The following is a 13,105-nucleotide window of genomic DNA, read 5'->3' on the forward strand; positions in this document are numbered from 1 at the left end:
ACACAGTTGTGTTCATACCCTGTGTAAAAGAAGGGTCACTCTGTCCTCTCTAGACCATTCCAAGATGTTCTTGTCGCCTGCCTCTTCTTATTTTGACCAAGAAAAGAATTCCAGGTCTTTCCTGATTTTGAAGGCACTCAATGCAGGTACCAGTCTTTATCCTTCCTCCTATTTCTAGGGTCACCTCTTGTCCAGACAAGATGATAAACAATAAAATGACCACTAATCTTGATACTCGGACTATTGAAGGAAGCCAGAGTATAGTCTGAAAACATTTTAACCACTTGAAAATGGACCAATATCAACATAATCCTAATGAAAAAAAAAAGCCATGCTTCTGAAAAGCACATTTCTTAGTTCATTTCTTAAAAGTACATTTCTTAGTTCAAGCTTTCATTTCTTAGTTCATTGCTAGAAAATAACAGAAGCTATATTTTGATCTCAAGCTGATGTCTCATTTAGTCAATCAATACTAAGGTATTTAGTACTTACCTAAGTATCCCACTTTGCTCATCAGTCAGGACTCAGAAATACAAACAGACATAACAGTAATCTAATTGAAGTTGGTGCACACATTAGGAAGCAAGCGATGTCTCCATCAAGGATTTTACTTACTTTAAAGAGGAGTCTCCAACACCAAGACATCCTCTCAGACTAAGCTGTCTCAGGAACCCACCACACCTTTTTGATATATTTTCCACAACACGACCCTTAAACCAAATAAAAGGAAGATTTAGCTGAGTTTTATTCTGACACAATATTCTAACCAAATTAAAAATCCCAGTAGTTAAGACTAGCCCCAGCTACATCCCACTATACTGAGAACTGTAACTCTTTGAATTCCTTTTTCTGCTTTAAGAAAGAACAGTTACTTGTTGGCAATCTCCATGCACACTCAGGTACTGTTCAATTCAATCTTTAATTCTCTCTTCCTTTTTTTCATTCGATCACACACAGCTTATTTTTTTGTCAAAGCACACCCTACCCATTAAGACTACTAAAATGATCTTTAACTTTTGTCAGATGGGTAGGGAACTGCCCCAGAGGTGGAATGGGAGGCTTGGCCACTCCTCAAGGGTCCCAGCCACTCTTACAGCACCTAAGTTGAAATTGCCCACAGAGAACTGCTTAGGCCAGTACATCACAACAGCCTCTAGTAAGTCTCTGTTTTACAGCTCCTGCCCAGGGATGCTTGCAACTGAATGGTGCCAAACACCTTGGTGGGAGCAGCAACAGGACTAATACCTAACAGCACTGTGCATTTTTAACTCACCCTTTATTTTTTGAAAGAAGAAATATGTGCAGAATTACAGGCCAGGGGATTTTTTGTTGTCATGTTGTTACATTTTATTGTCCTTCTCTAATACTAATGTCCTGGCCATCACTATGGGAAAATATTTTCTTATCAGAGCTTGTTTCTTGGTCCATAAGCAACATTGCTTATCTTATCACTCCAAAGAATTTTCACCAAAACAAACTGAAAATCTAATTTAATTTTTTAAGCTTTTCAATTAATCAGTATTATTTCTCAGCAAAGGCCAAATACCTTTACTGTAAGGATAAATTCTTCAATGAATAATATATAATGCAAGTTCAATTTACATTGCAGAAAAAAGCCAAATCCTAAATAATTATTCAAAGAAAATACAAACAAATAATAAGTTTTCTGAAACTCATTTATTTCTTTAATCACATAAAACCTCCCCAAAACCAGCCCAGCACACTAAAGAAGACAACTTTTCTGCATTCAAATGCATGTCACTCAAAAAAATTAGTTTTTCAACCTACCCCAGCTTACAATTGGTTCCACATACCAAGAAATCCTAAGGTACATTTAAATTCAAGATCACACATTTTTGATATAAAACAAACACTTTTTATAGGGTTCCCCCCCCCGCCCCACCTTATTCTCTACCTTGTGAAGTATTAAATAAAGAAAATTTCACAAAACCTAATTTTTCATAATTTGATATTCTTAGATCAAGTACTGACTGAAAAATCACCAAACAGCACAACATCCAACTGAGCACAAAGTTGCCAAATATAGTTGGGAGCTTTTACCTGTCCTAAATTCACAGACAAAAAATATATGATTCTAAAACAGCTAAAAAGAGCTCTTAGACACCAAATGCGAAACTATTTTGTTGAAGAACTGATTTGTGAAATAATTTCTTGCTGAACACACCTTTATGAGTAAATTAAAGAGGTATGTATTACAAATGTACTTAAATATAATATACTGAAGTAACTGAATTGATCCAAACCACAATAGCTTTTTATAGCAATAGAAGATCATAACTTAGTTTCACTCCTTCTCCTGAATCCCATGTTACAAATACCTCAGCATCTCAGAGGGCAACACCACTAGGTAAACATATCACAAAAATATTGAAAACTTGAAAATACAATCCTGTGTTTCTAAATACCAAAATTACTGCAAACACAGAAAAGGCCTATCAACAGGAAGGACTGCAGACCTGCGGGGTTTTACTTTACTTCTTAGCAAATGAGGAACACAAGATTAAGGGTAACTGAAAGCATGACATGAAAACTCCAAGTCTTCTTTGACACATTTAGATTGAGTCAGATGCCAAAAATCTTTCTCCTACCTCTGCAAGATCCTCTTGTTTAAGGTAAGTAGAGCACAGGAGTTGGCAATAAAGTTTTAGAAGAATGGTGAAAAAAATTTACCTTCTATGTTACTGCAAAGCTTTAGGAACAGTTTGTACTATGGTTAGCAAAATGCAGCAAATGAAACACATCTGGATTTTATTCATGCAACTAAGAAGCTAAAACATAAAATACAGAAGCAAGTCTATTATTGTAGTCTACATTTAATCTGTATCAACAAATAATAAACCAGTTCAGACTGAATCAAGGAATTGTTGTTCCCCACTACTTTTTTTCTTCATTTTCAGATGTCATATTTTATTTTGTTATGCACATCTATGATAGCATTAATGTAGACACGTTTTTCTTAGAGAAGACAAGTCTGCCCTTAAACCTTTCATTATACACTGGAAAAGACTTTACTTCACATGTACCTGCACCTCACACAAGGTTTAAACCTTATGAAACAAATGGTCATAAAATGGTGATCAGATACACACAAATCAAATCTAGGCAACCCTGCAGCAGGAAAAGTTGTCCAGCATTTTAAGGCTTCAATCTCCAAATGCTGTAGCCAAGTGTCCAGTGAGATTCCAGCACTAGATGGCCCCCTCATAGAAGGATTTGGGACTAGCAAAACTATCCTCTAGATTGTAAAAGCAATTCCAAGAATCTCACTCCATCCAGAGGCACCGTTTACACCTTGCCTTTCTGGAAATGAGCAGGCTTCAATTTCTAGAGCCATATATATATGATATATAAAAATCATCTGATACACAGCTGGCAACCAAAACTGAAACACAGATCCAGAAAAAAAAAAAGGCAAATACAGAGCTCTTTTTCATTTGCTGCTTCACAGTACTATTTCTGTGAACTTAGTCTTTAAAATGTGTGAAAACAAGCATGGTATGTGGGGCACTCAAAATGGGCTATGCTCTTAAACATCTCCATAGGAATAAAAAATACCCTAAAATGAAAAAGACACTAACCTCTATATCCGTTTGGAAGTTAAAGAGGTCTATTCTTTGCCAATTGCTTCCATCCAGAGCTAAAACATTCCATGCCTACAGAAAACAAATACAGTTTATTTATTACTTCCACTGCCAGCTCCCTTCATTTTCCTCTCAGAAATGCAATTACAAACTTGACAATTTCAGGCAGCATTAAAAAAAAAAATTGTAGATATTCGTACTCATACATAGCTAAAAACATAGAATTTGCAGAAATTAATCTCAAATGTCCTAAATGGACTACACTTCAAAGGTTAACTTGTGGCTACAAAACTTATGGCAAAGCAAAATATTAAATGTAAAGCACATACACAGAAAGATTTAACCCTCCATTCTTAAAAAGCTTTTGTAAAGTTTCCTAATGAGTTACTTTTGCTACATCTAACTGGAAAAAAAGTAGCTGCAGATGAGATTCCTCTCAATAAAACCACAGTTCCTCAACCTCACTAGTTACTATTCTGAGAAAACAGAAACCTTTCAGAAAACTGCTGACTTTCCACTATTGGGACCAGGCCTTTCCTTTCCATCTGCTAAGTTACATGTACATGTTTGAGAGCTTGTCCTTCACTGTCAAAGCAATAGTTGTTCAAAGAAAAGCAAAAGTAAGAAGCCAGAGAAACACAGATATATGCAGAAAATGAGAGAAAAAAGAATACCACATCCAACTCACAAGTTTTCAGAGAAATAACAATTTATTCAACCACTTTGGTTTTCTTATGCAGTTTTGTAGGTTTTAGATGAAACCTGATGTTACCTGACTCACAAGATTTACTGAAGTTGCAGGATAGGGTGATATGCATAAAGAATGAAATAATTACACAATTATACATTAAAACAACCAATTAAATCCCAAACCAAACCCAACAGTAAGAGAAGGAAGAAAAATATGAAATTAAGTTCATTTATGTTGTATAATAATATAGTTCATTGTATGCAGCTGATGTAGAAATGGAGTATTATTCATTTTATTTCAAGAAGAAAAAATGAAGACAAGTTAAACATAAAAACTTAGCATGCCCTCACTAATATCTTGTGTGTACCTTTTTCCTCCACTAGCAGTCCATCTACTTAGCATCCATCTACTTTTGTACTTGGCAAGAAAATGATGGATCTACTTCTTAGACACATGGTGCACATTAACCAAACTACATGGAATTTTAAGCAGCAATTACACCTGAAAAATAGTATTATACAGCCACATGCTTTATAAAAAGCAAGTGCCATCATGCCAAACTGGGCTTAATCCCTTCTCCAGATACAGAGCAAACAGGACTGGATATCTTTTCCACAACCTTTAGACAGAACTCCTGTCTAATACAGCAACTAAGCCCACATCTACATACAAAATTGGGACCCCTGCTCATTTACTTTAATAAATTAAGAGACTGAGAAAACTTTTTTGTTTTTAAACAGGAAGCAAATTGCAATTAATCCCATTATCTGGATGTAATTAAGAGAATAGCATAGGGAACAACAAAAAACCACAAGCGAAATACATACCTTGGAAACTTGTGCACAGCGACACAAAGTAACTATGTCCAAGAAAGAAAATATTCTAGAAAGAAAGGAAAACAAGTATAATTAAAATGTTTAATTATAAATTCCAACTACTGCATGTATTCACGTTTCTGTAGGTCTACAGAAAGACACCAGTTACAAAAGAAACGGGTTAAATGCTATATGAGTGTTTTATCAAATTATTTTTGGTTATTGAGATTTACAGAATAATATCATAGCTATCATCTAAAGACAGTCAACACCAACATATGAGAACCCAGCAGGTGCTGCTTCTAAAAATCTATTTTCTGTTCCCTCTCCTTACTATAACAGATAAACTAAACAGAGAAACTAGTTCATATTCCTTTAATTGTGCTACAATTAAAGAAATAACTTACACCAATACAGAGGTTGGTGAAGAGTAAGAAATAGATAACACATAGATAAATCCAAGTTAAAGAATCTAAGTATTAATACAAGGGACAATGATCTAAATTTCTGAAAGGGTTTCACAGTGACTACCAAGTCTAACATAGTATCTTTTTTTAAAATTTACTCTACAAGAAACAACTACAGCTGAAAATTCAGATTTACTATTCTGATCATGGAACCAGTTTTTCAGGGTTGTCAACTCTTAATAGTTTACAGAAAGAAATTTTTCACTATCAAAATGAATTTTGCTAAATACCAATTCTAAACGCCAATGAAATTGATTCATAGAATGTTCTCAGTGAAAAAGAAATCATTAGCTTAATCATAAAATATAGTTCCTATTAAAAATAATTTTCTATTACAGAGAATGAAAGCTATGAAATATATGAAAGATGTTCCTGTAATTCACTGATAAACTGCTATCTGATGGCCAAGGAACTTTTTCAGTCATCAAAATCATGAACAGTAATGAGAACAATTTCATATTATAGTTAGATGTTAACATTGAGGAGCAATCAACCAGTAAGAGATGTTGAATTTAATCACGTTACATTCTGGTTACTGTTTTTCAAATGAAAACCTGAAGCTAGAGCTCAAAATGGATGCCTACATCTTAAGCACTGTTTTAGCTGTGGTAAGAATAAAAAAATGTAATGAAAGTACTTCTTAAACATAACAAACTTCTGGACATTTATTATGATCACTTCAGATAGTAGTCTTCCAATATTTCATTTGACACCTACAAACTTTTTTCTTCTCTTTTTTACCATAGAGTAATATACTTTCTCAAAAAAACGAACAGCCAAGCAAACAAAAGGAAAGATGTTTTCAGAAGCTATGAAACAGTTTATAAAATCCCGTCAATAACATTTTTTTGATAGCGTCTATTTTGACATTTGAACATCCTTTCTGAGGCCTGTCCACTTCAGGAAACTTAGCCGCATTGAATGCACAAAGTACACAATGTGCTCAGAAAATCGCTGGACTGTTCAGATAAACACTGAAAAGTGTTCTCTCTCTTTTAAGAGCAGCATAAATACCAGCAACTCACCAGGAACCCTCTTCTGACATCACCTTTCTCCCCACCATGAGGGAAATGTCAGCAGATGAGGTTGTGGATATTACACAAGAGAGAGCTGCAAAAGCTTCCCGGCTTGCAGAAGCTTCCTCATAGAACCACTGTGAGAGTGGAACCTGAGGGTTATCTCAGATTTACAGAAGCACAAAAGACAGATTTCCATGTTATTTGCACAATGAAAGAACTTGTGACACAATACTCTTGCCTAAAACAGAACGTGACGTGCTTTAGAAGTGAGGTATCCAGTTCTACCAAAATAAGAAACAACAGAGGAAACTGTAAGATGTTGAGGAAAGGGTATTTTATACACCCCCACCACTCTTGAGTTGTCTGGCAGCCTATCTTCATGTTTCATTGTTTATTGCTGTTAAGAGATTAACGCTGATGCAGGATTTCTGCTAAAAAAAACTAAGTTAAACTAAAACCAAATGGAGAACAGATGTATTTATTTTTGCTTCATTCTGTATGAAGTGACTTTTCAAAAAGTTAAAAACTGGAAGTGGTTATTCTATATTAAGAGAAGAAATATTTTAGCAAGTGTAAACATTTGTGATGCATTTAGGGGTTTTTTTGTTATAGAGAAGAATCTTTCCTGCAAGGCAGCCCAAGCTGTCCCCATCAAAACAGTTAACATAAGGATGCGTTACCAGCAATCAAAAGCACAATTATTACCCTTCACTTATACAGTACAATAGGCAAGAGAAGCCAATAAGTACCTTTATAATTCCAAAGAGGCATCTTGCACATGTGCTTGAAAACACTTTTTTCCATGCTTTTCTATTTATTTCCCCTCTATAATACAGTCTTTCATATGTACCACTAACACACACTGTCTTGTCTTCTTGCAGTCCCACAGAATTACTAGCAAATCCTTACCAGTCAGGAAAACTGGTCAAGAAGGCACAAGACTCCAAGGTTTAAAGTCATTTCAAGTTTTTAAAAGACTTCAGAGTCTTTACAGACTTTAAATGCAACCAACAAAATGAGATGGGAACAGACAGTGACATTGTCTGGCATTTGGGTGAAGGACCATCAGCAGGCACTTACAATTTTAAAAATTGGAAAAAACTACCAAGCAGGGCAGCTGCTGGTTGTATAGCACTTCTGTCCTCTATGACCACAGCTACATAGGTGAACACAGCCAGCAGCAGGATTCATTTCCACTTCAGTCTTTGGCATGTATTAACACAAGGAAATGGAAATTAAGTTAATAAATTCACAGTAATGTTTAGGATCATCTGTTCTGAGTTCTAGTGTCCCAAGCTATTCCATTCTCCATAGTTAGCCTGTATCGAGCTCAAGAAGGAAAATACACTTACCAACACTTGGAGCCCTTCAAGCCTTTTCATCCCTAGGCACACACCACTCTGGACATGTGCCTCATGAGTTTGGCCTTGGAGACCTTTCAATGTTAACAGTCCCTGCAGCACATGTCAGCTTCATGCCAAAGGCACAAAGAGTTGTACAAGCTCAGAGTTCCTCAACTCCCTCATGGCAAACTAGCATTTGGCTAAAGCCTAACTTAGAGAAAAGGATCCATTCTTTATTTGAAAGCCTTCAAGACATGGAAAATCATCACCTTCTCTGGTAGTTTGTTCCACTGGTTAATCACTCTGTCAAAATGTTTCCCTTATTTCCAAGGTGAATGTCTGACTTTCAGCTCTATGCTGTTTTCTACTTTTCTTCACCAAATTAAAGAGTGCTTTAGCAGTTCATACTTTATCCTCACCAAGTTTAAAAGCCACTTATCATGTCATCTTTAATTCCTATTTTAACAGTTGTTTTACTTCAGTTCTTTAAATCACTTTTTCTCTGCCCATTACTTGTCCAGTATGTTTCTTCAAATGTAGACATCAGAAGCATATGGAGCATTAAAAAATTAATTAGAATCAACAAGGCTGTACACAGACATGAAGTATGATTTCATCGCCACCATTTTCAAAGCCATTGCAAGCCATTGTAACAGCCTTTTTGACACAGCATCAGACAAGAATCTTACAGAATCTCACACATTTCTTGCCTCCTTAAAAGTGCTGCAGTTGGGATTCATATTCTTCTACTCTGGAATTTGCTTGATACCCAAGACTCACCATAACTCAGCATAAGGTCATCTTTTTGAGACACTTCCACTGCAATTCATATGGTTCTGCTGACAGGAAGTGGTTATCTACAGTCTCCAGCATCTTCCCATGTATTTCCACATGTGCTTTTTTATTCTCTTGTGCTATAAATAGATTGCCCAATGTCTTTCCAAACACAGAGACAGCTGACTCCTAACATTGTTTCCTTCCCTAAGGGGCAACAGAAAGAAACAAGCTATTTCGAAAAACCCCAACACTGTACAGTGCACCTCCTACAGAGGAAGAAATCAATTTGTGCAAGAGTCAAACTGCTTCTCTCTTGCTTTTGTAAGGCCCTTCCACATTTGATCATATGGAGAATAAGCTTTTGAAGTAATACCCCAGCAATTACTCATTGTAGGTATTCTGATACAAGGCCATAAGGTTAGATAAAAAATGGATAATGAGATGCATGCACTGAGTACCACACATAGACACTTCCTAGAAATTCTGGCCTTACCCCCAGAATTTGGTATGACAAACACCTGGTAATTTCTAAAAAGCTTCACTGAAAACCTAAGATATGGGTTTGTTTACAACTGAATTATGAATGGAATTCCACAACCAGCACTTTTGGTTTTTATGCTGTTTAAATTTATAGTGGCTTTGCACACAAGGATGATAACAAACTTTATCTAAGTTGAAAACCAAAGTAAATGAAAACCAAAGTAATACAGATGAGAAATGCCTCAGTGAAGACAGCACATCAACTAGATAACTTGCTTAGAAGATCCTTTCAACTTTGCCACACTGTCCAGTTGTTACAAAACATGCACACAACAAATCTGTTATGTCTTTCCCACTTTAGACTATGGATTTCTTACTGACTTGTAGAATTCCTTGCATGGCAAATCTCTTTGCATTAAAGTCCTTCACATGCAATATGGAAGAGTAAAGTCTACATGCATGGGAAAATAGGAGACAAAGTACAGCTTTCACAGCTTTGATTTTCTTTTTTCTAGTAGTTTTTTCTCCAGGCATGCCCAAGTGTCCTGGTTTGAGAGGAAGTGAATTTTTTGGGATGCTGTGGTCAAACCAATAGGTGCTCAGATTTGAATACTGGCACCTGGTGTGGCCACTGAGGACATGGATACGCCTCTGAGAACGCAGTGGGGTTAAAAGCTGAGAACACCCAGGGGGAAGCTCTCTTGGGCTCCATCCCTGGAAGAGCTCAGACCTGCCCTGCCCGGCTGGGAGGGGAAGCCATGCAGTGAGGTAGGCCAGGCCTTGGATAGAGAAGGGAAGTGAAGGCCCTGCAGGATGGAAGGGAGGAGGAACCCTGAGAGACATTGGTCAGCTCCCCAAAGAGACAGAGAGCTTGCGCAACCTTGGAATTCGATATCATGTGCCGGCAGCAGGGCCAACCAGGAAGGAGAAGGGAGGCAGTGAGAAGGTGCCCAGCAGGGCAGCGTGGGAGTTCTGGTCAGGCAGAGCCTGAGATTTTAACCCGTTTCTTGGATGATGGAAACCTTACAAATGCTGATCCTCCTGGAGCTGAATGAGGAGAGAGATAGAGATGGAATAGCAGGAAATGGGCAAGTGTGATGCAAGCTTGTGCAAGTGAAAGACGTCCAAGAGAAGCTGACAAGAATCCTAGGTGGGAGGAGCTGATGGAGCAGCCTTTGGCTGGACTTTTCTTGTCCAGCCATGGACAGAACCATTTTTCCTGTGACACAGAGACTGCATTTAGGGGGAGGAAATGTCTCGGAGCCAAGAGAGTGCAGTGATGTCATGTGAAGGAGTGCGTGAACAGAGACGACAGGTGAGGAGGGTGGTTAGTGCCCTTGATCTTCAGTGGAAAAGAAGATCTCTGTTCTTGAGACCCCTCAGCCCCAGGGGGTGAAATTTGGGGGGGACATGTGTCCTGAAAGTGAGAGACTGTGCTCTTTTTGGAATTGGGCAAAGCACCCTCAAAAGGAAAACCCTAGAAGCAGCTCTGGTCCATGTGCAGTGGTGAGAGCACTGGGCATGGAAGGAAGATGTCACGATGGCTAATGTTCTCCAGGCAGTGTCACTTGTGACTGGGAAACACAAGAGGTTTCAACTGTGTTTCCAGGGGAAGCCCATGGTGCAAGAGGGACTCCTCTCTTCCTAATGAACTAAGAATTGATTATCTGAAGGATGGTGAAGGACTGAGAGTTAGTGATCTGAGGGGTGGTAACTGAATTGAGAATCCAAGGTTTTGTCTTACTGTGATGTGTTGGAAATTTAGTGGGGGGAGGAGGGGGAATGTTTGGAAGGTTTTCATTCTGAGTTCTGCATGTTTCTTTTTACATATAGTTGTAAGTTAATAAAGTTTTTTTTCCTTTTATTCCTAAGCTGAAGCCTGCTTTGCTCTATTTCTGATCACATCTTGCAGCAGACACCAAGAAGAATGTTTTTTCATGGGGGCACTAGCATTATGCCAGCGTCAAACCATGACACCAAGCAACTGTGGAAATGGGCATCAGACACTCTCAGTTCACTATTTGTGAACGCTAATTGAGTCTGAACACACACAGAGGTGAAGTCTGATAACCACCACAGAAACTGTCTTGTATTTCTCCTAAAATGTCATACTTAGTAGATAGAAACTATATTTACAATTCTTTATACACGGGAGATTTCTCTTCACCTTCTGTCCTCCATATTACTTAACACCCTACTGGGGTATGAGGCATCTCATGGTTAAGTGTAGTTCAGCACTGGGTACAAACACTAGAATAAAAATATGCAGGCTAGAAAACATACAGGTAAGAGAAATAACTCATAGCCATAATTCAGAAAAGCGGAATCTTTAATGACTATTAAATTAAATAAACAAGCTTATATCTATATGATTAAATTAGCAATGTTAATGCTGGTACACTTCTGAACTTCACCAACTTTGCAGCTAAATCCCGTAATACCTTGTTCAATAAAACCACAACATAACACTTGTCCTGGAAAGATAAACAGTGAGGCATATTTAAATCTTAAGGAATTTGACTATTTTCTATTAAAAAAATAAGTATCTTATCTGTCAGGACTGTTTCAATAGCAAAAGGCTGAGGAACAGTAATTGCTACACAAAGCACACAGCCACTGACTCATCTAATGCAGGTCAATATTGAAACAAACCCATTTTCACTGCAGATGAGTTATTTTGAAAAGTAAAGCACTTAAACGAGGAACTCTGTTACATGCTCCAAAACTTTCCAGTAATTTAACTCTGCAGTTTCCACTTGTAAACAACTCAGATCTTTCTCAGGTGATCTCCATAGAAAGTCTTTCAGTAACAAATGCAAAAAACACTTCTTTACAAGCCAAACCTCCTTTTCTTTCACCAAAGTACTTATTACTACAGAACATTGACATAAGTATTGGCAATTGCAAAATACTAGGCTAACTACAGGATGTCTGACATCTATTTTCCATTGCAAAAGAAATCAGCTTTGCTGGATTCATTTTAGAAAGGACAGCATCTAACCTTTTATGGTCTACATGTTACTTGCAAGACAAGTGGATCCTATTACTCATTCTTTGAAAATAAGTGTTATTTATTTGTAAAGTATGACTATGCATAACAACACAACAGCAAACTTTTCAGATACTCTCAGTATCTGAAACAAAATGCCCAATGACAAATTCAAAAAGGGCCAGTTCTGTTTAATTTTCCAGCCTCAGCTAGTCTATAATTTTTTAATATAGATTTTATTTTTATGACGTACAAATTTGGCAACTATAACACATCTTACTAAATAAAAGCAGTCAGCCTAATGATTAGTTCACAGTGGTTTAAATTGCAGACCACAGTCCTAATACAACCCACTGGGCATTCCAACTATCTTACAGTCTCTTTTTTCTCACGAGTGAAGGGATTATAATCTGGGCACCAAACAGCGAAAAATCCACCATACCTGCCCTGCACATTAGTGCCTAGCTAGAGAAGTCGATAACTAACATCATGCACTGGTGACATGCAGTTTAGGGACACTCCATAAACCACAGATATTATGTGCTTTAGTTAGTTGCTGGACTAGGATTCAGTAGACCTGATCCAACCTGTAGCTCTGCTACTGGCCTGGAGGATGACCTTTAACAAAAGACTTCTCTTCCTAATGTCTGAGTTTGCATCATGAAAACACAGATAACGTTCACCTCTTCTGTAAATACTTCATGAATTACAGACTAAAAAGTCTGAGTATTTTTATGTATGGTTTTCTATTTAAACTATCTAGCATGAATATTTAAGATTTTTTTTTTCTTTTTAGAAAGTAAGAGTATATTTTGACTGCCTTTTTGTTCTTTGATGGCACTTCTCACATGGAAATGAGGAAGAACATTCCCCCCTCTGCCTCAATATAAAAAGCAGACTTCATTATATCACTAATACTTCT

The 13,105-nt window shown here is 37.2% G+C and overlaps 1 protein-coding gene across 2 annotated transcripts in view; it reads right to left on the reverse strand.

The window, feature by feature from the left end:
• Window positions 1-13,105, reverse strand: part of FBXL2 (F-box and leucine rich repeat protein 2) — a 52,435-nt gene that overhangs the window by 18,425 nt on the left and 20,905 nt on the right. Inside the window, exons 3-5 of one of the 2 annotated variants that reach the window (XM_084202731.1) lie at window positions 5,121-5,175; window positions 3,600-3,674; window positions 616-710 (exon numbers count right to left, since the gene is read on the reverse strand). In XM_084202731.1, coding sequence (XP_084058857.1) covers window positions 616-710; window positions 3,600-3,674; window positions 5,121-5,175 — 225 coding nt within the window. Of the gene's footprint in view, window positions 1-615; window positions 711-3,599; window positions 3,675-5,120; window positions 5,176-13,105 lie in introns of those variants that run through there. The other variant, XM_084202732.1, reaches the window with a different exon arrangement.

The sequence above is a fragment of the Fringilla coelebs genome (assembly GCF_963513975.1).
Source record: "Fringilla coelebs genome assembly, chromosome: 1".
NCBI classification, from domain to species: domain Eukaryota; kingdom Metazoa; phylum Chordata; class Aves; order Passeriformes; family Fringillidae; genus Fringilla; species Fringilla coelebs.